We start from the raw sequence: 24,113 nt of genomic DNA, 5'->3' as shown, positions 1-24,113 counted from the left end.
ATTTAAACATTCAGCTTAAAATGTCCCAATTCTCAGTATGTGCATTTGTCATGGTTTATCATTTGTACATTTAACTGTTCAGCAAAATGGACATAATGTTGACTACATTTTAGTGAACACTTGCAAACTGTAACCTCAGTTTCCTGTTATTAGCTGACAGGATTAGCACCGTGACCATGTCATTGGCTGATATTTGCCTTAAGTAGACCTGCGGTGTATAATTTGCACAGAATTTGTTAAGATCCAAGATTTTCTGTCACTAAAATATATCGGAGGTTCTAAGGTGCTACATAAAGTACAGCTTTGCAATGTTAATTACAGGAAGCTCTTTTTGCGCTCATTTGAAAGTTGACCGCCAGCTAGTAATTCTTGCTATGTATCATTAAATTTGACATTCAGTTTCCTTGGTGACAGATACCATTGCAAGCTACGCATGCATTTCCAAAGGCCAACATTCACTGTTACACTTATGTTCATGTTATTGGTTTTGGAACAACTCCCGACACACATCTGTGGATGCAACGCTTTCTTCCTGCAACTTTGATTCATTTTACTTTCAAGCCAATTTGTTCCTTAGATTCAATTTCAGCACACTGACTCCTGGTCAGTTTCAATCCATTTGGTGCTATCTCCAATAATTAGGCCTTGCATTAACCATGCCTCCCTACAGAGTCTTTCCTTCCTCTTCCACCACCTCATCTGAACAGGAAGCACAAGCGCTTTCAAATGAGATCAGAGCTTTTGAGATTTAGATTCTTGATGATATTAACTATTAACCTGGCTCACGCGTCCCTTCCTCTCTACGACTCTAGCGGTCGATCCCTAAGTGGGTGACTGGCCTCCGGGCAGCAGACTCCATGCATGGCCCAAATTAAATTCGTGGGCCGCAGATGACTTTGCTGACCTTCCGGCTTCCTGAGTTTAGTGGAAATGATTGCCACATGCAGCGAGTGATAATTAACCACCCTCAAAGCACTCCACTAATCATTCTGATCTCTGTAGAGATTATGAGAGGGACAGTGCGTTGCTTTTCACCTGTACTGTTGGATATATACATTAGGTCTCACAAAAGAGGCAATGCATTTTATTTGTGTTAAATAATACGCAGCCAGGAGAAACATCCTGTTTTGTCATTTACTTTTTCAGAAAGGGAAATGGCATAAAAACTCAAACAAAATCCTTACTCCACCATGAAATAACCTTTACAGATACGGATTTGATCTTTTCTTCCTAGCAGTAGAGACACATTTGCCTCCAGATTATGTATGAACAGCTTCCCTTTTTGTGACCTGAACCATATTCTACTCCCAGAAAAGCTGAAAGGTTGAGCCACAGCACTAATGCCAACATCAGCGGCGTAGTTTCTTAAAAATGCTTTGGGCACAATGATTATTATCTGTGTGAACGAAGGTGGAATTAAATTTCCCTTTTTCTTATATTGTTTGTTGCTTCTCGAGTTTTGGATTTTCAGTACAGAAGAACATAAGAATTGCAGATAATAATGAAGTCATATTTGTACTGGCAACCCAGGTCAACGTGGAATATAGGGCTTTGGAGTTGAGGTATTGTGGGAGCGCGGCGCCATTTTCCTGGGCCACGAATCAAAACAAACACATTGTGTCGGAAGTACGACTGCATGAAGCATGCTTGAAAGCAGCTCAAAAGAAAACGGATGGTATAGAGACTGATTGCGTCCGGAGGCGAAGCGAAAATAAAGTGCAAAAAATAGAGTGCATCGCAAATGTGGACGCGTATGAAATACGCCAGTGGAGTAGAGACCCAGACGACTTACCGCTATCGTCCTAGCGTCCTTTGCAAAAATCTCGTTGTCATATTATGTCTCCATATGTGTAAAGTAGATGCAAACTACTACATTGATAATCCGGTTAGATATTACTTAAAACCCTTTGGTTGGGGTGGGGGTGGTGTTTACCTTCGACTAGTGCTCTCTGTTGTTGTCGTTGCGTTTGCCGTCTGTGAGAATTAGCGAATCTTTACATAGCATGTCTGCAAAGTCACTCAATACGATGTTTGTTCGCAATTTCTATAACCTCCGAGCGCTTCAACAACAAAATTATTAAGCTATAAAGAGTGACATGAACATATATTGAACTTATTGGAATGAAAATGTCTGGAGCACCAACAGATATTTGGAGATGAAAGAGAACTGGATATCAGCTCGTCTCACGGCGGCTATCCAGGCTAGACGCCTTCTTTTGGTAAGGTCCGCTATATGAGCTCCCCAGGTTAGCTAACACAGGTTGGGAAAGAATAAAAAGACAGACCATTCTCAAGCTTATTCCCTTGCCGGTCGTGCGATCGAACATTACAGCCGACCACACAGCAAGTACGAACTGTAGCTGATGTGTGTGCTTTCGCTCCTCTTTCGCTTGAGCTTTGTTTGGCACAGGGAGATGGCGCCTCAACCAAAAATCCTGACCACGCTTCCCTTTCGTGACATCACGCTCCAAAGCGCTATAAAAAGTGTCATAAAGAGCAAACAACACTGACTACATATGCAGATGGGGAGGTTAAATGCTGTTCCCTGATTTATTACTTTGAGGGAAAACAGAATTTTTATACCTAAAGGGGAAACCACATGAACATTTATTTGGTACCTCTTCAGATATGTTAAATTCTGTGTGTATGTTAAGCACAACAATTAAAAATAACAAGAAAAAAGAAACAAAGAAAAAAAAAAGAAAGAAACAACTGTCGCGTCCTTTCAGTTTGGATGTGTCACCACGGCTTTATTTGTCCTTCTGTGCACCATTAAAGTGACTTAACTGTGTCCACTGAGAAAATGAAAATCTGTTGCTTCTGTGGTTTGACACAAACAAACATTGTTATAATTGTTGCATCTTTATTGTAAAGTAACACAAAGTCATCCGCTTGTAAGCTTTATCGCTATGGATTCCTGGGTATGTTCATATTTGCATCAATATACACTGCAAGTCTGCGTCTCTGCTAAAGGGAACATACTTTGGTGACATTCAGACTAAACACTGTACTGCAAACGTAAATCTTGGCGTTCAGTTCTTTAATGAAGTAAAGCCTTTGAGGTGTGAGGGGCGGGGCCTGAGCTTGTCCACTGTGAAACCAATTAAAAAGCAAAACTGAAAAACATCAGTGCTTTATGATTATTTATAAAACTGATATCACTGCAGTAGCTATAGACGTTTGGAGAGAACAAAAAGCTAAAGCAGTAATCTTTATTTATTGCAGTGTTTTGTAGATTGATATAATTTAAAAGAGCATCAGTCTGACCTAATAAGCAGGTAACTACCAGCAGCAGTGGTAGTTACCTTATTTTCAGCACTCATAAAGTGTGAAGTTAACATCTTAAGCACGCACACCTGACCCTAAATGCGATCTCCTCCCTTTTGCCCCCGTGTCTGGGGGCGTTGGTGCTTAAGAGGTTGAGTGTGGAGTAAAGTAGTTACCAAGTGTTTGTCGCGACCACATAATTATCCAGTTTTCTCCGAATCCTTTGCCCAGCCTGGTGAAGGTCCAGGCAGCAGTGGACGTCCCGTTGAATAAGTAACGTTTATTCACAGACACTCATTTTTCACAGAAAAGTCACAAAGTAAAACTAAAACTAAATAAAAAACAAAAGGAAGTCAGCTAAATGGAGCTGGAGTGGTGAACTGGTCCTGAGCCTTGGAGAACGAAAGGCTTTGTCCCCCCTGTTCTTCAGTCTCGTACGAGGGAAAACGAATAGATTTTGATCTTGAGTGAAGACAGCAAGCAGCAGTGTTTAACAAGCAGTTGATATATATAATCTATGTTCAGCCTTGGATGGGATTTTGTTCTGTTAAGGGTGCCATCATTTTAACTGGGAACCTTAGTGCTGTTCTTAGTCTTTCTCTCAGCTCTCTGTTGTTCTTCTTCTACTCCCGTCAAAGGCTCATTGACTAGGATCTATGAATCTGCTTTGTGTGTCAAACATATAGTCCAGTCATACCTGTACTGAGAAGACTTTTACCAAATATGCATACATACATGCTCCTTAGAATTTTAATCCTCAAATGAATAAAGTTTAAAAAAAAGTGAGTAAGGAGGTTGTGCTGAGAACAAGCTAAAAGTCTCTCTCTCTCTCTTTAAATGAAGATAAACATTCACTGTGATATCGGCACTGTGGGAGCTGAAAGTCCTGTGCCAAGTGTTTCCCAGCTGAGGTACAAATGGCAGAACAATGTCCCACACGCTCCATTCCACCAAAGTCTCATGTGCTTACCTGAATGTGGCCTTGAGGATCTGTCCAGAGGTGCTCTCTTTGGTGTGGTTGTTGTATCCGTAGAAAAGGTCTCCAAACACCGTCTGGTTGGCAGGGATATCAAGCACTTCTCCACAGTCTATTCCCTCAGTGCAAGCCTCAGACAGCGGCAGGCACGACCTCCCATCTGGACCGCGTTTGTAGTCTTCGATGCACCTGCAGCAAACAGGGATTAAAGTCATTTACTTGATCCACGGATTTCCTTTTTCTTTTGTTTTCCTTTCAACACTGACTTCAGTTTAATTACTAACTCAATTGTCTGTTTGTTTTAGGGTTTTCTGCTCGGGCATTTTCCTTTTGATTCCTTATATTGTAGTTATTGAGCAAATCAATCTTCAGTGTGCAGACGACAAATGTTTATTATTCTTGAAAATAAAAAAATGTTTACACTGAAAAACTGAACAAAGCTGAAGTAAACAACAACAACAGTAATAATAATCTGACACATCTGTAGACAAAAGTTAACACAGACCTTTAATAACTACCTTTTAATTCTATTAAAAAGTAGATAAGTATATTCAATTAAAAACACATTAACTTTACCCAAAGTTACCAACTTTGATCTATTAAAAAAAATCAGTCGAGGTCTTTTTGATATTTACTTAGATTTAATTCTCCACAAGCTGTGTGCAATCTAACGATCAACAAGTCAATATCTTACTTTACTCATGTCAAAGAAGGTAAATGAAACACATGCAGACAAACACAGGACAACTTGATTGCTGGTAGCTGACACGCCATCCATTACATTTTAGGTAACAGCCATAGTTTCTGCAGCAAACAAAGAATTGTACAGGCACGTGTACTAACTACAGACTACCAGAAAGGTCCAGACTGAAGCTGACAACCAGATGTTGGTTGGTCCTCCCCCTTCGTGTCTTACTTGAGCACCCAGTCTATAAATGCATGCATAATCCTGTCTACAGCCTGACAGGGCTTATATTATATAACTACCCACAAACACTACTGTGATGATGTCAGGCAGATCTTGTCATGTTAAAAAATATGAGCCCTTCTCAAGTTATCTTCCAGGTCAGGTTAGTCTAAACCAACCAGTTTATTCTAACTAAAAATTGGGAAAATATCTGAAAGACACACCTATTGAAGTTAGTAGAGTATGTTATAAATATTTCGTTTATACCCACTGTAAAGCCAAAATGTCATTTTTACCTCGCAGTAGTTTCCACAACTTAATAAATGTAATTTCTTGTGTTTTGGTTTCTGTGCAGTTGCCAAATTTAAAAAAAAAAGTATGATTTCATGTATCAATATTCAGAAAAGTATCTTTTTGCTAACTTCAAAGCATGAACAACTCATGACTTCACAACTCACTAGAATCAGCAAAATCCTTTCTGCTCAACTGACACATAATCCCCCATTTCAAGAAAGGAGCTAGAATCCACACACTGAGAGGCCTCTCAAGGTTCTTTCATATTGATGATGTTTTGACATCTCAGTATGTAATATACTCTGAAATGAATCAAAGGCACACAAAGTGGAGGCAGTGAAATGGAGGGTGGAGTGGGGTGGAAAGCAAAAAGATAATCTGTCAGGGATTTACACTATGAGAAGCTCTCTCCTGGATGCTAAATGTCGCAAAGCTAATGCCAGTCTCCGATGGGAAAAGTGGAGGATTAGCCACATCTGCACTATGGGAAGAGACGACAACAAAATGCTGTTGTTGAGAATTCAATGAAGCAGCAGTCTGTATCACCCGCTTATGTAAATTTGACACAAATTCGTACGCCTGCAACATGATGTTTGCCCTAAAGATGACAGCAGCTTATTGTGTTCAATTAGAAAAGTGTTGTTTATCGGAAAATGTGCCGTTTCTCAGCTGAGATGATCAAAAGTCATTGCTTTTGTTTTAATTATGTCTACTGAGAAAAGTAAGAAACAGATCTTGGCAGCTTTCTGCATTCAAACAGCGCAAAGGCTAAAAGGCCAAATGCTAGTATGACTCGTGAGCTGCAGATATTCTAAACACATCTTATGTTAAGACTCTCTTTAGATCAAAACTCTTCATATCCAGCATATCTTAGCAGAAGGTTCGTGGCCGTCTCTAGTAACTCTAAATATTATGCTAGTTATTATTAGGCTTCATGTGACAGAATAAAAATGCCAACTTTGTTCAGTTTGCTTTTAACTAGGGCTGCCACAAACGATTATTTTGATAGTCACTAGTCACCGATTATTTTTGCGATTAGTCGACTAATCAGATCAGACGTAAAAGGTATAGATTATTGCACCAGCAGCATCTGCTCTTATATAACTATCATTAGCTTACAGCTTGAAGTGTTTCAGGTCTGTGCTAACTAACAATAAAGACAAGATGATAGTTTATTAAATTTTAATGAAATTTGCAGATTGTTTCGGTGAAGTTTAATAAACTCCTTGCTATCTGAACTATAACAGGACACCGGAGTAAATTCTCGAGCATCTCACACTTCTGATAATCAGCTGTCTGCTTGACGTTTATTCAGCTGTGTAAAAACTATAACTTTAATCTCAGCCAAACAGATTTACTCAGGAACAAATAAAATACTGAAAAAAGCCAAACAATAACATTGTTAAGTTATCTAAGTGACTTATATATGTTTAACCTGAGTAACAAAAGAGGGCGGTGGGTTTGAAAACGATTTGCCGGGAGTCCGGTGTTCTCACGGCTCTAGTGAGCCTCGCCCCCGGCTAGCTATCGAGCTAGTGACTAACAGACGTCTCCGAAAACGTCGGAGCGCTTTTGAAAATATGCGGTGTCCTGATAAACTGAGCAGATATTTGAGGTTTACACAGCTACATTCCTGCCTGAAAATATGTTAAAAGTTTATTTTGTGACCCAGAAAGAATAATAAGAGTAATATTAAAACTAACCAGCTGCCGCCATTGTTGGAAACTGAGCAGGGCTGCGCTATGAATTCTGGGACAGAGCTACTTCTTCTTCTTCTGGGTTTAACGGCAGTACATGCAGTGCTGCCATCTTCTGTTTCAGTCTGTTATTACACTCTTAAATCCTGCTACTTATTCCTGCGTCTTTTGGGATCTTACAAAGCTTCAAACGAGGCGTCGACTATTAAATCAGTCGTCGACGATTTTGATAGTCGACGTAATCGTGACTAGTCAACTAATCGTGGCAGCCCTACTTTTAATCTCTGTATATAAAGCTTTGTGGTTTCCATTTGTAGATCATCACTGACCACTGATATTTGAAGACACTTTAGTTACATGCATATGAAGAGATGATCTGATGATGATAGCAACCCAGCATCAGCGTGGTTCAAAATATTAGCAGGTCCAAATCTAGTCAAGTATAACATTCAAGTAGTCTTAATTGCTCAATATTTTAAAACTAATTAGCCTGTGACAACCTCCTCCATCATCATCTCATTCTCTTCCTCCATCATCTTTGCCTCATTCATATCCATTTCCTATTAATCTAAGGGACAACTTACACTATGTTGCTCTGTCAGTTAACCACCATGAAAGAATCACCTCACATGAAGAAATACATCCACATTCATTCATCTGTTCCATAAACCTTACACTGATGTTTTTTCCCCAGACACAGCCAGACCAACTCTTTCCAAAGATGCAGCCTGTTTAATCAATCAATCAATCAATCAATCAATCAATCAATCAATCAATCAATCAATCAATCTTTATTTATAAAGCACTTTTCATACAGAAAATCAGCTGACTTTGTCCAGACCAGCATGATGCTGATGGATTGTGTACTTGGATGTTTAGTTTCAGGCTAGATTTGGGTTGCTCTGCTGTAACCAAGAAAATGTATTTCATTGATTTCTAAAGAACTAAGTGAGGAAAAGAGGCGAGTGCGTATTGAATCACATATGAACAGGGACTGAACGTAGTACACAAAAAAGTTTAAAAAGCTGGTCTGATTAGTTTTTATTGGATTTGTATTATTTTTTATATTATTAATTGCTATTATTCAAGAGTCTCTTTTCTCTTTTCTTTTTAATTCAAAACATCCTCATGCTATGTTCAAAATTTACACCAACTTCATCTAATCCAATAAAACAACACCACACTACTCATGACCAAGCTTTCTATGACTGATGTTGAGCATCAGTATCATGGGATATTTACATAAGAACTAGCACCCTGGATGGTTTTCTAACTGTTTTATGGAGAAATCTTAAAAACATTTTGGGTATACTTTAAAGGATTGTTGCATAGCTTGGTGAAAAGCCTCATTTCTAATCTACATGTTGACAGCAGGCCCATTTTGTAGCCCTTCTGGGTCAAAATGATTAAATATAGTCATGTCAAACAGGGGGTGACGGCCAGTTTCTTAGCCTGCGTGACTGAGGCCATAACACAAGTAGAGTTAGATGATTATTATTAGAAAATAAACTGAGAGAAGGAATCTTGACCCTAACATTGAAATTTATTTATATAAAAATTGTTTTGACCAGTCACCTATCCCACGTGGTTATATGACTTTTTTAAAGTTGACCTTAAAGTACTTTATTTAAATGATTTTTATTGAATTAAGAGAAAATGCATACAATGTCCAGGGCTCCAGTATTTGTTTCTGTCAATGTCATTAAATCAGCAGTGTTTTTCTATGATATAATCCATGTTAAATCAGCCTGTTCCTGTACTCAATAATTCAGAAGGCTTGTAAAAAAGCTGAAAAAAATAATGTGACTAAAAAGGACCAAATTTAAACCCATCTCTACTTACTTTGAGGGCTTGTAACTCGTGCAGTTTTTATTGTGTGAAAGTAACATTTTCGATGGATTAATTTGATATGTTACAACTAAATAAATAATAGAAAACAATCAGCTGATTCCAAGGAGTCACTAATTAATTGCAAATGTGTAATTCTTACATGCAGTTCCAGTAAACCACATCACACTGTACTGTGTCGTTGTAGATGAGAACGGTAAATATTCTGAATTATTAAACGTCGTCAAGCCAAAGCTTACGTTTGAAACAACAAACTGTTGTACATTCAGTGTTTTAATGGTTTGTTTGTTTGCGTGGTTTCCGTGCTGTAAATCTATCACTGCATACAATTCAATGTGCAGATGATAACAATAAAATGACACAGACAAGCACCAGTATTAAGACATAGAGTCTAACTTGTGCTACTGTATAATTCATTGTATTCTAAACTGTTTCTGCAACTAGTAGTTAAGAACAGTAAAATGTGAAAGATGTACAAGAAAAACACACTGCAGACGACCCCGAGGTTCAAGAGTGGATTAGCCTTTGATGCCAGTGAGTTAGTACAGCAATAACCCAGGGTGCACGTGGAAGTGAACACATAGGAAGTGCCTTATTACAGATTAAGATGGTTTTCCCTGCACTGAGAGACACTGATAGGATAGTTGTGACTGTATTACAGCTTATGAGCATATCTGTTTTGGAGACTTGCAGAAACTACTTTGGAAGGTAAAGACGCTGTTCCAAGGCGTCTGTTATATAACAATTTTCATCATAAAAAATAAACTAGAATAACACACACACACACACACACACACACACACACACACACACACACACACACACGCTTTACATTATTTCTTGCCCAGCCTTGTGACCCACTATACAGTCCACTGTGTGATATGTGTCACCGGGCTTAAATCACCTGCTCTTATGTCCCAAAAGGTTTGCTTTTCTCATTCGGTCCATGGTCCAAGGCTATTCCTGAGTAAAGCCCCATTTGTGTTGGCATTACATAAGGAAAAGCAGCAAGGCAGATTTCTTTAAATTTCAGTTGATTTGACAGATATAAATCACAGGTGCATAAATTGCTTTACTTACTTTCATGCACCATATCTTCCAGAAATGAGCGCACTGTTAGGTATTATCTTTAAACTAATTTCAGAGATAAACACTTTTATAAATCAGGCCCCAGGGGATCATAATGGAACTCATTAAAGCCCTTTTTTCTAGTTTTGGTATTTTTAATTCAACACTCACATCAAAGTTTGCTTTAATAAATGTTAATGGTGGTATATTTAAGACTCCACAAGCAGGAGTCTTAAAGTGCCACCACCATACTGCTTTACGTTTTTTACTGGCTCATTTTGCACTAAATGCTATGAATACACATCTGTTTTCATTTAAAAGCAAAAACTATATATATCACCTGAATCTGGGAACTTTTCTTCTCTGTCTGTCTCTCTCTCTGTATATATAGCAATGGCAGCATACCAAAGGGATTTATTTTGTTTTTGTTATTGACTGACCATAGACCATGTAAAATGTGACAAACCTAACATGACAGAATTGTGAAATATATTGCTATAATAATTAAAAATAAAAAGCACAGAATGTGTTGTTTCTTACCCACAGAACATCTGGATGTTGTAGAGTGTTGGGTCATCCTCTAGAGGGGCCAACTGCTGGAGACACAGCTGCTCACATCCTCCATTGAAACCGTCGGAGCAGTCGATGCCGATGTGGTGGTCATAGCACCCGGTGCCATCCTTCATAGGACTTAGTCCTGGGGGGCACTGTGGGACGAACACATGGTTTTAAATGACTAAAATTGGCAATTACACATTACTATTAAGAACACTTTCCTAGAGCTGCTTAAACTGTGTGAAGCTACCACATTAACACTAATCCCAAATGGGGCAGGTAGACAGACCCCATAACATCTGTGCCACAGAATGCAAACACTTAGATTTCTATTCCCATGTGCAGTGTGTGTGTGTAAGCACTGAGCCTTGTTTGTAAAACTGCACAAGTAACAGTATGAGGATATCATTACAGAATCATTACTAAATTAATAACTTTGAACACCAAGTTTTAAATTGCCAGTAAATTTGTGTTGTCTTAACTACCTTTAAAATGACAGGATTTTCAAACGAACTAATTGCTGTTGAGATGAAGACATATGTGTCTTTTCACTTACACAACATGTGTAGGAGCAGACTGGGGGTCAGAACCCAGGTGGGAATCTGATTCATTATTAATCTCTGATGAAATATGATAAAGCGATTAAGATCAGTCACACTAAAATAGTCCCTCAAGATTTACTTTATGTTAGTTTTGACCTGTATGCACTGCTTGAACACAACTACACCTATAAAAGTTTAAAAAAACAATTTAGCTCATGAGAACAAAATGGGCCAGCTGAAGGAAAAACCTACAGTCAAAAGTGGAACGGTGTCCTTTGTGAACGTATTCCATCAAGGTGATTTCTCAAAGTTCACAAGACAGGAATGTTCACAGGACAGTTTGACAAAGTCTAAGGTTGTTTTACTTCATGTATATATGGAATTACTTAATTACATATATGTACACACACACATATATATATATATATATATATATATAAAAAAACACCCAGCACGCCCCTGCGGGCGGTTTATCCTTCAAGCTCGGGTCCTCTACCAGAGGCCTGGGAGCTTGAGGGTCCTGCGCAGTATCTTAGCTGTTCCCAGGACTGCGCTCTTCTGGACAGAGATCTCCGATGTTATTCCCGGGATCTGCTGGAGCCACTCGCCTAGCTTGGGAGTCACCGCACCTAGTGCTCCGATTACCACGGGGACCACCGTTACCTTCACCCTCCACATCCTCTCGAGCTCTTCTCTGAGCCCTTGGTATTTCTCCAGCTTCTCGTGTTCCTTCTTCCTGATATTGCTGTCATTCGGAACCGCTACATCGATCACTACGGCCGCCTTCTTCTGTTTGTCTACCACCACTATGTCCGGTTGGTTAGCCACCACCATTTTGTCCGTCTGTATCTGGAAGTCCCACAGGATCTTAGCTCGGTCATTCTCCACCACCCTTGGGGGCATCTCCCATTTTGACCTCGGGACTTCCAGGTTGTACTCAGCACAGATGTTCCTGTACACTATGCCGGCTACTTGGTTATGGCGTTCCATGTATGCCTTGCCTGCTAGCATCTTGCACCCTGCTGTTATGTGCTGGATTGTCTCTGGGGCATCTTTACACAGCCTGCACCTGGGGTCTTGCCTGGTGTGATAGACCCCAGCCTCTATGGATCTTGTGCTCAGAGCTTGTTCTTGTGCTGCCATGATTAGTGCCTCTGTGCTGTCTTTCAGTCCAGCTTTGTCCAGCCACTGGTAGGATTTCTGGATATCAGCCACCTCCTCTATCTTCCGGTGGTACATACCGTGCAGGGGCCTGTCCTTCCATGATGGTTCCTCGTCTCCATCCTCTTTCTTGGGTTTCTGCTGCCTGAGGTATTCACTGAGCACTCGGTCAGTTGGGGCCATCTTCCCAATGTATTCTTGGATGTTCCTTGTCTCATCCTGGACTGTGGTGCTGACACTCACCAGTCCCCGGCCCCCTTCCTTCCGCTTAGCGTACAGCCTCAGGGTGCTGGACTTGGGGTGAAACCCTCCATGCATGGTAAGGAGCTTTCTTGTCTTTATGTCAGTGGCTTCTATCTCCTCCTTTGGCCAGCTTATTACCCCAGCAGGGTACCTGATCACGGGCAGGGCGTATGTGTTGATGGCCCGGATCTTGTTCTTACCATTCAGCTGACTCCTCAGGACTTGCCTGACCCTCTGCAGGTACTTGGTGGTTGCAGCCTTTCTAGCGGCCTCTTCATGGTTCCCATTTGCCTGCGGGATCCCCAGGTACTTGTAACTGTCCTCTATGTCTGCAATGTTGCCTTCTGGTAGTTCAATCCCCTCAGTTCTGACTACCTTCCCTCTCTTTGATACCATCCGACTACACTTCTCCAGTCCGAACGACATTCCAATGTCATTGCTGTATAGCCTGGTAGTGTGGATCAGTGAATCGATGTCTCGTTCACTCTTGGCATACAGCTTGATGTCATCCATGTACAGGAGGTGGCTGACAACTGCTCCGTTCCGTAGTCGGTATCCGTAGCCAGTCTTGTTAATGATCTCACTGAGGGGGTTCAGGCCTATGCAGAACAGCAGTGGGGACAGAGCATCTCCTTGGTAGATCCCGCACTTGATGGTAACTTGTGCTATGGGCTTGGAGTTGGCCTCTAGTGTTGTACGCCACATCCCCATTGAGTTCCTGATGAAGGCTCTTAGGGTCCCATTGATCTTGTACAATTCTAGGCATTCCAGTATCCAGCTGTGGGGCATTGAGTCATAGGCCTTCTTGTAATCAATCCAGGCAGTGCACAGGTTGGTCAGTCTGGTCTTGCAGTCTCGGCTGATTGTTCTGTCTACCAGTAGCTGGTGTTTTGCACCTCTGGTATTCTTGCCAATTCCTTTCTGTGTCCCGCTCATGTATTGACCCATGTGCCTGTTCATCTTAGCCGATATGATACCTGACAGGAGCTTCCATGTAGTACTGAGGCAGGTTATTGGTCGGTAGTTGGAGGGGACCGGTCCCTTCTTGGGGTCCTTGGGGATCAGGACCGTCCGGCCTTCAGTTAGCCATTCCGGGTGTCTTTCGTTAACTAGCAGCTGGTTCATTTGTGCTGCCAGACGCTCGTGGAGTGCAGTCAGCTTCTTCAGCCAGTAGGTGTGAACCATGTCGGGCCCTGGTGCTGTCCAACTCTTCATACTGGAGACCCTTTCTTGGATATCTGCCACTGTGATGGTTACTGGACCCTGTTCAGGGAGGTCGCTGTGGTCTGCCCTCAGATCCTCTAGCCACTGAGCATTGCCGTTATGGGTTGCATCCTTCTCCCATATGCTCTTCCAGTATTGCTCCGTCTCCAGCCTTGGTGGTGCTGTTCTCTTATTGTTCCCTTGCCACTGAGAGTACACCTTTGCTGGTTCTGTGGAGAACAGCTGGTTTATTCTCCTGCCTTCTATCTCTCTGGTGTACCTCCTCAAGCGGCTGGCCAAGGCTGTGAGTCTTTGCTTGGCAGTTTCCAAGGCCTCGGGTATGGACAGCTTGCTGTATTTCTTATGCACCTTCCTGCAACTCCGTTAGTTGGCTAACCTCCCTCCGTGCTACTTTGATCTTGCCCTCTAGCCTCCTTCTCCATGGAGGGTACTGCCCCTTGTGGCTGTTCAACTTGTAGCCAAGCATCTCACTGATCACTGCTGCCGTATTGTAGATCAGCTTGTTAGTGTCGGTAACCGTGGTTGTAGGTATTGTCCGTAGTGCTGCATTAACATCATCTAGCAGACCTTCTGAGGGTACTTCACGTAATCTTGGTAACCGGCTACGGGGGATCCAGGTTTCAAGCTTGGCCATGATCCTATTTTTCAGGTCAGTTCCTCTCGCACTCAACGATCCTTCTCCTATCGCACTTGGGGCTATGTACCCAATCTCGGGTGGGGGTGATGATATCTCCCCCCTGACCTGGCGTCCTGACTCCTCCTTGCCGTAGCATTTGTGTTGTACCTCGTCAATCTCTAGCTGTGAGAGCAGTCCCTTCTTTCGAATGTTGGAACACTGAGCTACTAGTTGTTTCGCCGTCATTGTGGATGTTGGGTATCGAAGAATCCATAGGTCCCTCATCCTATTCATGTAGCCCCTTCCGCCGGGGTTACTTGCGTAGTAGCATTCCAACAACGCCCTGTTTTCGTCCCTTGCCCACCGATGCCTTCTTGTTCCAGTAGCCCACTTTTCGTCAGGGTGCCCTGGTTCCTCAACACCTGACGCAGACCTTGTTGATCCGGGCGACGTCCGAGCCGGCATGCCTTCATATTTATCTGTCTCGCTCATGTCTGCGGTAGGCTTGCTTAGCATAGGGGGTCTAGCCTTAGGACCCTTACTGGATACAGACGCCCCAGGCAGGAATCGAACTTGCGATCCTCTGTTCCAAAGGCGTGTAGTTTAACCACTACGCTATCCAGCTGATATATATATATATATATATATATATAGATATATATATAAAAAATCACTTAAATAAGTATATGTGTAACTACTTAATTACATATATAACCTTGAAACATAGCAAATAGTTTACAGTGGGGCATTAAATATAAAATATATATTTATATCTTTATATTATATTCCTTCTCTCACCCCAACCGGTCACGGGCAGATGGCCCCGCCCCTCCCTGAGCCTGGTTCTGCTGGAGGTTTCTTCCTGTTAAAAGGGAGTTTTTCCTTCCCACTGTTGCCAAAGTGCTTGCTCATAGGGGGTCATGTGATTGCTGGATTTGTCTCTGTATGTATTATTGTAGGGTCGACCTTCAGGTGACTGTCGTTGTGATTTGGCGCTGTATAAATAAAATTGAATTGAATATTATATACTATATAAAACGTTCCTACCTGGCCCCCTCAGAGTTAGTATTTTTATTTATTTATTTTGTAAAATAACTGTTGCATATTTAATGAAGTCATTCCACCATCTGACTATAGCGTCAGTGAATAAAATATTCCCCTAAAGCACGACTTGTTCACAGTAGAGAATGTTGTGGTTTTTGAGAAATTAATGGAGTTATGAATACTCAACAGAAGTAATATTAACTTTTCTGCCACTGTTGCTTAGTAGTTGTACAAGTAGAATGTAATGGCCAGCTGATTCATGCTTCTGACCCCACACTTCTTTTTAAGGGTGTACATGCTGCAGGGTGCTGGCAAAATGTTTTGCATTGTTCGTTTGCCAGTTTTTTCCGTATTGATCAACACAAGCGATAGTTATTACATCTCGCTTCTTATGTTTATGTATTTTAAGATATTTTTTCTCCCATTGTGAAGATTTCACAGTTGTGAACATACTGCTGCCTTAGCACTCAGTGCAGAGATCATCAAGTTGGGCGAGTGGCTACACACACACACACACACACACACACACACACACACACACTATCCCTTTAAAGGAGATTTTCTGTTATGGTGAGGAAAATGAGACAATACTGCAGGTTTAATTTCAATTTCCATGCAGATGACATCAGAATTTCTTCATGTTTGAAGAATGAAATTAAATTCTTTAGTTTGGTAGATATACTTCAAGAAATTAATAAGAAAGACCCACAATACATTTTTTTACACAGGCTTGAACAACCTCTTAATGGAACCACCCTCTACACTGCGGTGAATTTACAAAAGAGCTATGAAAGACCTGACTTCACCCCGACTCATTCAGTGTTTCCCAAGCAGCTGCCAAGTGAAATTCACATTATGTTTTCTGTCAGTGACAGCTTCAAAGGAAACTTTGATGGAGTGCATTTTAACAAGGCACCCCTGCCATCACAAGTGTGACCAGACAGTTTGTTTAATCTCAGCATGGAAGAATCAGAAGCATATTATTTTATTACACAGGCCTATTTACAGTGCAGGTGGCCTGTCGATTGTGTTGATTTCAATTTACTTCACATTTTTGTGGATGTAACATCTAATATTGTAGGCAAATAAAACTGTAATGAACCTTCAACTGGCTTGAAACTGCATTTTAGAACTGACCTTTTTAAGAAGTCATTTGGGTTAAACCATGACTTCTATGTTTTAAAGATTATAGGTGATCAGAGAAGTGACAGCGCTCTAAGTCTTCTGACTAGTGTCATCACATCCTTGCATTTAGAGTTAACTTCCTCTATGCACATGCATCAAATGTAGGATGTTTTTCACCTTCCTCTTCTCTTCTGTCCTATATGAGCAGAAAAATAGTTCCACCATCATGGGGAATCCCTTCAGTGCACATGCCTCTGCAGGAGGTATATAGAATCACAGAAACAAGCCTCATATATGGCACTGCAAAGCAATCCTTGGAGCACTTGGGTATAAGAATAAGGATACATCTCCCCCCCATGGAGAAGAAGGCTCAAATCCAGAGTCAGCAAAGTGGTTAACCTGCACATTAGAGTGTCATGAGCTAAAACTAAGCGGTACTGGAAGAACATCTATTCAACACATAGTAGCAGGATGTAAGATTGGAGCAGGTGAAGCATACCCTGAAAGGCACAACCAAGTGGCTTCAATAGTGTACAGTAACATCTGGGCAGCATATGGACTAAAAGTCACTAAGACCCAATGGGAGACACCACCAAAGTCCTGTGGACTTCAAATTCCAGACAGACAAGCAGCTGCTGGCCAATCAAGCAGACATAGTGGTGGTTGACAAGGAGCAGAATATGATAGATGTGACAATCTCAGTGCGCAGTAACATCACAAAGAAGGAGAACAAGAAAACAGAAAAGTACCAGGGGCTAAGAAAGCACTAGAGCAGATGTGGAAGGCAAAGTCTGTTAATTCCAAACTTATTAAGAAATAACAAACTTTGCATAATCACACACAGGATCACTTATCAACTCTACTGGCAGGTCCTGACTTAGCATGCTGCTATTAAACTGCTTATTTAAAAACAGCAAACTGTTGTATTACTAAAGGACTGCAGATGTTGGAGATTTTTATTTTGTACATTTAATACATGTATTACATTGATGCATGTAAAATGTGCATCAAATTATTTCTGTATTACAAAGAAGAACTGTTGCCATTTGATCAAAGCTATTTAAAGTTGTCAAGTTATTTTATTCATGTCCTTTAATCTCGAAGAAATGTGACTGATATACATTTGCGGTTGTTATACATTTGTAGAAGTACCTGTACAGAATGAGGACACATGCTTGAATGAGTGGTCCCTGGTCTTGCTCCCTGAATAAACTGATATTGACTTTGTCACCCTGCAAAGGGCCGTGGCGACAAATGATTTATTACTTGTGAAGCAATGAGCACATGAAACACTGAATCTCCTAACACATCTATGGCACAGAGTCTTTAAATCACTGGAACTCACTGCAGTCAATGGATGTGTGGACATGCGGTGCAGGCTGAGAGGAATTTGTATTGATGAGCTGCTATACTGCAGCTTGCCAACCACAGATAGCTCTGGTTATTGACTGCCACAATAGGCTTCCGACACATTGGAATAGTGATAACTCGGAACTATTGTCCAGCTTTCCGCAGGATAATAATCATTAAGAATATGCGCCTGCCTGAGCCTTTGTCTGTGGATAGTTGTAACTTGGTTTATAAATCTGGTTTATAATCTTGGGTAAAACATATAATCCTCTGTATAAAACTTTCCCTGTATAAGCAATTGTCAAATCTTTCAAAAACATTTAAATCTAATTTAATAACTTCTTCAGTTGTTGTCTTCAGAAAAGATGTGTTGCCATAAAAGATGGAATAATTCAACTTTATTTATATTGCGCCAAATCACAACAACAGTCGCCTCAAGGCTAGTTCTGATTCTACATGAGCGGCATGTGTAAATTACTGCCATACAAAATGTTGTTGTTTTAAATTTCCGCTTGTAGTTGATTCAGTCACACAATGTTACTTCATCTTGCAGTCTTATATTACATTTTATGACATTTCCGATCCATGGATAATTAGGTCTCACTTGGAACTTGATGGCTCACCTCATTTTACAACATTTGAAAAGGTTGAGAACTCATTGTGGACACTGTGAAACAAATCCCTGCAGAGTAATTAACGAATGAACTTTAAAGTCCTATTTTCTATATCATTTCGATTTCAGCAGATCTGTGAGCTTTACAAAGGAGAATTCATGGAGAATAAAGATTAGGATATAAAAAAAGCTAAGTGCTAGAAAATGAAGTTGTGACACTTATTAGCAAATTTTCAAACTGACAAACCTGTGGGTGAAGCGTTATGCCGCATAACTGAAAAGTCTGTTCAGGATTGGAATTCACACAGCTGCACATCAACTACAACAACTGCAAGAAACTGGCTCTTGCTAAAAAGTTGAATTTCATCTGAGAATGTAGCAATCTTTCTACGAGATTCTGCCTTTATAAAATAGAAATTGGACTCTCTAATATGCTGATTCCTGCTACATTTTGGCAGGTTTGAAAAGTAGACTTACCACACTACATGAACAATAAGAATGACAAAAAAATTGAAGAAAGTCAGTAGCCGAGTTGATTAGTGTGCTAGACCAACCCTGAAAGTAAACCAATGACAGCATTCTCGGTTATTGTGAAAGGCATTTCCGGTATTTATTAGTAACTACCTGGAAAGGACACATTTCTTCTCCAAAGGAACACGCAGGTTACTAAATAATGACCATCCACTGACACAAACAAAATAGTCTTTGAAGGCAAAGTAATCACCATTTATCTTAGAATATTTAATAACCAGACAGTGAGTGAGAGTGCTGTCTGTTCTGTTGTAGAAAGCAAGCATGCAGTACAAAGGCTACTCTAGAAAACCCCTTGAACCACCACTTTTAATTCTGTTTCTTAATGGAGATAAATTCTTTCAGTGCTTTTGAGGCTTAAGGGAATCAGCCCTGTGCTATTGCCAAACAGCAACAAATCCATGCAAGAGAAGTTGGGTAAGCTATGCACTTTTAAAATTTGTCCAATAGGCAAACTGGTACAGAGATTCAATGACTGAAGACTTAAACCGTGAGGAAAAGTCTTCAGTGGAAAATGTTAATCAAGTCCTAATCAAGAAGGAGAATTGGAAATTTGACTTATTCAAAGAATTTCTTTCATTGTGAAGGAATTTCATATTCAGCAAGTAGACATGACAGTAGTTAATCTACTTCACATGTGCAAAATATTTGAGGTGTGATTTTTTTCAAGATGTTCCCTCTTGGATATAAATTAAAGCATCCATCCATTTTCTTCAGCTGATCCCGGGCAGGATCGTGGGGGCAGCAGCCTAAGCAGAGAAGCCCAGACCTCCCTCTCCCCAGCCACCTCCTTCAGCTTGTCCGGGGAAACACCAAGGTGTTCCCAGGCCAGAGAGATATAATCTCTCCAGCGTGTCCTGGGTCTGCCCCGGGGCCTCCTCCCAGTGGGACATTACCCAGGAGGCGCCCAGGAGGCATCCTTGTCAGATGCCCAACCACCTCAACTGGCTCCTTTCGATGTGGAGGAGCAGCGGCTCTACGCTGAGCCCCTCCCGGATGGCCGAACTTCTCACCCTATCGCTAAGGTTGAGGCCAGCTGCCCTTTGGAGGAAGCTCATTTCCGCTGCTTGTATCTGTGATTTTGTTCTTTCAGTTACTAAAAGCATTAATGTAATAACTGTGCCACAATTTGAAGAAAATCACTCCAAAGACACGATAATTTTCCATCCTTTCAATTACTTATAATATTGTGATATTTGTGTGCAGAATTATATATTATAATTATACATCTGTCATGAAAGGGTCGTGCATAGTAAAAGGTTATTAGGCTCTATGCCTTCAAAACATTGTTTATTGTGATTATTTTGTTCATGTCATGTTTATTTTCATACTCTGTCAATTATTTATTTTTTTTATTCTTATATTATTTTTCATTTTCATATGAATAATTAATGGCAGCGATTGAAAACAATAGGAAAGTAAATTGATCCTGTTAAGCCAAAAGTACAGTCATGTGGAAAAGAACCTTTTCACTGGAAGTACACACCATGATTTAGTAGCTTGTTAAACCACCTTTAGCGGCTATCCGATCGTTAAGTGATGACGTGACGAATCTTACTTCCGGGTCTAAAGTAGTCTGCGTTTAATATGGCTTTTGTGTTGTTAACATGTTTAATGTTTTGTATTTTCTTCTATTTAATCTCAAAAAGCTCCTAAAACAGTCAGTGATCACTGTTGACCTCCCTCGGCTTTTATTACCGCTAATCATTTATTTAAGCTCAGTTTTTAAAACCTTAGGATGTAACTACAGCACAGCCCATGCAGCAGTATATGAATGACTAACCTCGTATTGTGGATGGATTATCTCAGTTGTTCTCCTGGCTGAAGTTTGGTCCTTTTACAGCATCCTGCCATGCGATTACATTTGTTCCTGACCACCGAGAACACTCACGGTAACTTTTATCGAGTGGAAAAAAAGTTAGCTTGTTTATATTATGCTAACATAGCTGTGTCGCTAGCGGTCACGTAGCACATCATTATATACCAGCTAGCCCAACTTCAGTAACCCTACAAACGTCACTGCTGTTTAGTTTTCTGCCTTCATTTATGTTGGAAGTGATAGCAGAGCTGTACGTTTTAATTTGTTTCCAAAACCCCGCAGTCAGGACATGCTATATTGTATTTAGATAGAAGCTAGCGAGCTAACTTCCTGCTAACTTCTAACTCCGTTAAATGTCATAAATTCCGTTTTCATGGATGCCTGGATGTTAAACTCAATTGTTACACCTGGTAGAGCAGAACGCTGATCATTTTATTAAAGATGAAAGACTTTAGACAGTTTTTCAACTCTCAGTAATGCCACAGTGATCGTTTGATATATGGACCTGCAGCAGAGTTTAGGTCCAGACACGGCTAGTGACGTCAGACTGAACAACCGGATAACTTGAACTAATGATTTGAGAGACTTTATCAGAGTGAATTTTAGCTCACTCTTCTTCACATTGAGTTCATTGAGGTTTTGGGGCCTTTATTTATGTACAGCTGTCTTAAGGTCACAGCACAAATTTTAATCAGGTTTAGTTCTAGACTTCTACAAATGAAAAGAATTTAGATGTTTTGCTGTGGCCCAGTCAATCTGTTGTAGATCTACAGGTGATTGTGCTACTGTTGACCCAATGTGGGCCAAGTTTCAGCTGTCAGACAGATGCCCTCACATTTGACTCTAGAATACCTTGACATACCGATGAGTTCATGGTTTACTTAATAGGTGCAAAATACCCGAACAAATTATCAATTTATCAAATTATCACCCCTCCACCACCATGCTTGACAATAGGTATGAGGTGCTGATATGCTGTTTGGCTTTTTCGCCAAATGAAGCACTGTGCATTGTGGCCAGACATCTCCACAATAGTCTTTCTGGCCAAAAGACATAGATCCACAATCTTGTGCTTATTTCAGGAGCAAATATGTAAACCTAAGCTTTACTCTGATGCTTTTTGTAGAGAGTACCCTTCAGACACATCTTTTTCTAATTGTACTATAATCATCTTTAACATTTAGCATGCCAATAGAGTCTAGGATGTAGCTCTTGGATTTCTTTGCAATTTCTCTGAGCATTGCACAGTCTGACCTTGGGGTGAATTTCCTGGGATGTTCACTTCTACCAAAATTGTGACATTGTGTTAACACACACCTGCTTTCATAGAATCAGCTGCATTTCATTAGCAGCACCTTGCTGCTTACCCTCTTCATTCCTCTGTAACTAATGATGCACTTTATTTTTCACCAGATTACACAGAAGTCCTTTGACAATGTTCTTTTCACACATACTTCAAATGATCTAAGTTACTTACTAACTTGACCTGGTAAAAAGTAAAATCACCACACATAGTGGTTATGCATCTTAATGTCCACCCAATCCCCAATTACCAAGAAATATTTTTGAAGAAATCCTTCAGGTTTTTTTTTTTTGCAGTTTCAACAAGCAAAAAATGTATACAAGATGCATTTTCATATTTTGTGTCTCTCAAGGCATTTATGGTGTTTTACTCAATATAAACAAGTAAGTAGCTGTTTAAGAGATAAAGAGAAAATAACAGGATGTGTAAAACCTAATTTTACACATCCTGGACAATTGCTAGATCCTTTAAGCTCATTACCCAGCCACTTCATGTGGGGGTAGATGATCAACAAAACAGTACCCACAATTTGTTTCCAACTGAGTACACCGAAAGGTCACTAGTTTAGGGACAAGACTTACCGCTTCATCAGGCCGATGAACATCTTTAATATGTGTCTGTGCATTGTACCCACACAGTTTATGAATACAGTTTCCTAAACAACTGTGCATGCATTAGCTGAAACTTAGCACATATAAGGTACAAAAAAGCTTCTTTCTGCGATATTTATGAAATTGAATTGAAAAGATGACGTGTTAACCTTTGTTTTACTTGTTTGCATTTTCTTATTATTATTATTCCTCTTTATTTGTAGTATGACATTATGGTTTTTCATACTGCTGTACTGTATGTTGGGAAATATTACCTTGGCACTTATTTGTATAACCACGTATATTAAGGTCATGAAACCTTAAATATCTTAATCAAAAGGCCAGTTAGAGAATTAAAATGCACATTGACTGATGCATCAAACAGAGAACTGGGATGATATATTTGCCAAAAACTTAAAAGGTTTACAGCAGAGAGAGAGAGAGAAGAAAGCCCACAGGAATGTTCGCAGAGTAACTTATCATTTCATTAATAGTCTGTTAAAGACATCACATTTTCTTAACCTAAAACATTATTCCAACATTTCACTTTCCTTTCATGTTTCTTAGCAGAGAAAATTGTCTGGAGAGGGTTTTATTATAGCATGTGATTAGATTAACACTGTGAGTCAAAGGTCAGCTTATCACAGAGCACTAGGCTCCTCATTCCAGTCTCCTTTGGATGTAATGGTGAGGAAGTTTAGTGCAGGAACCTTGGACTTCTAGTAACCCCTCTCACCTCCTTCACAGCAAAGTGCAGAAAGCACAATATGGATGAAGACTCAGGTCAAGTGGAGGCACTGCAACGATAGACCTGTCTATAAAGGAAAGGTCATGTTTCCTGACCATGGATGCTCTCCTTTATTGATTGCTGGAACTGTCAGCACTGTCGGTAATTCTAAAACTGCCATTTTCCATTCAGAAATGTACCCATATGGAAAAGATGTATATAAATCTTATAAAGTTTGTATCTGTCTTGTGTGAAACTTGTATGAAAAGCATATAAGAGTGAAAACAGATATAATAATGGATTGGATTGGATTTATATAGCGCTTTTCTAGGCACCCAAAGCGCTTTACAATACCACTATTCATTCACTCTCACATTCACACACTGGTGGAGGCAGCTACAGTTGTAGCCACAGCTGCCCTGGGGCAGACTGACAGAAGCGAGGCTGCCATATCGCGCCATCGGCCCCTCTGGCCAACACCAGTAGGCAAGTAGGGTAAAGTGTCTTGCCCAAGGACACAACGACCAGGACAGAGAGCCCAGGGATCGAACCGGCGACCTTCAAACCTAAATATAAGATCCCTTGAAAAATTATATAATGAAACTTGTATGTT

General features: G+C 40.4%; 1 protein-coding gene across 7 annotated transcripts in view; it reads right to left on the bottom strand.

Annotated features, from left to right (window-relative positions):
• astn1 (astrotactin 1) overlaps positions 1-24,113 on the bottom strand; it is a 488,070-nt gene that overhangs the window by 228,312 nt on the left and 235,645 nt on the right. For all 7 annotated transcript variants that reach the window (XM_082514225.1, XM_082514227.1, XM_082514228.1 and 4 more), the window contains 2 exons: positions 10,598-10,764; positions 4,238-4,432 (listed from right to left, as the gene is read on the bottom strand). In XM_082514225.1, coding sequence (XP_082370351.1) covers positions 4,238-4,432; positions 10,598-10,764 — 362 coding nt within the window. The remainder of the gene's footprint in view (positions 1-4,237; positions 4,433-10,597; positions 10,765-24,113) is intronic.

Source organism: Aulonocara stuartgranti (genome assembly GCF_965226115.1).
Source record: "Aulonocara stuartgranti genome assembly, chromosome: 18".
In the NCBI taxonomy this organism is placed as follows: domain Eukaryota; kingdom Metazoa; phylum Chordata; class Actinopteri; order Cichliformes; family Cichlidae; genus Aulonocara; species Aulonocara stuartgranti.
The sequence above is the reverse complement of the archived record's forward strand: the minus strand, read 5'-3'. Positions and strand labels throughout refer to the sequence as shown.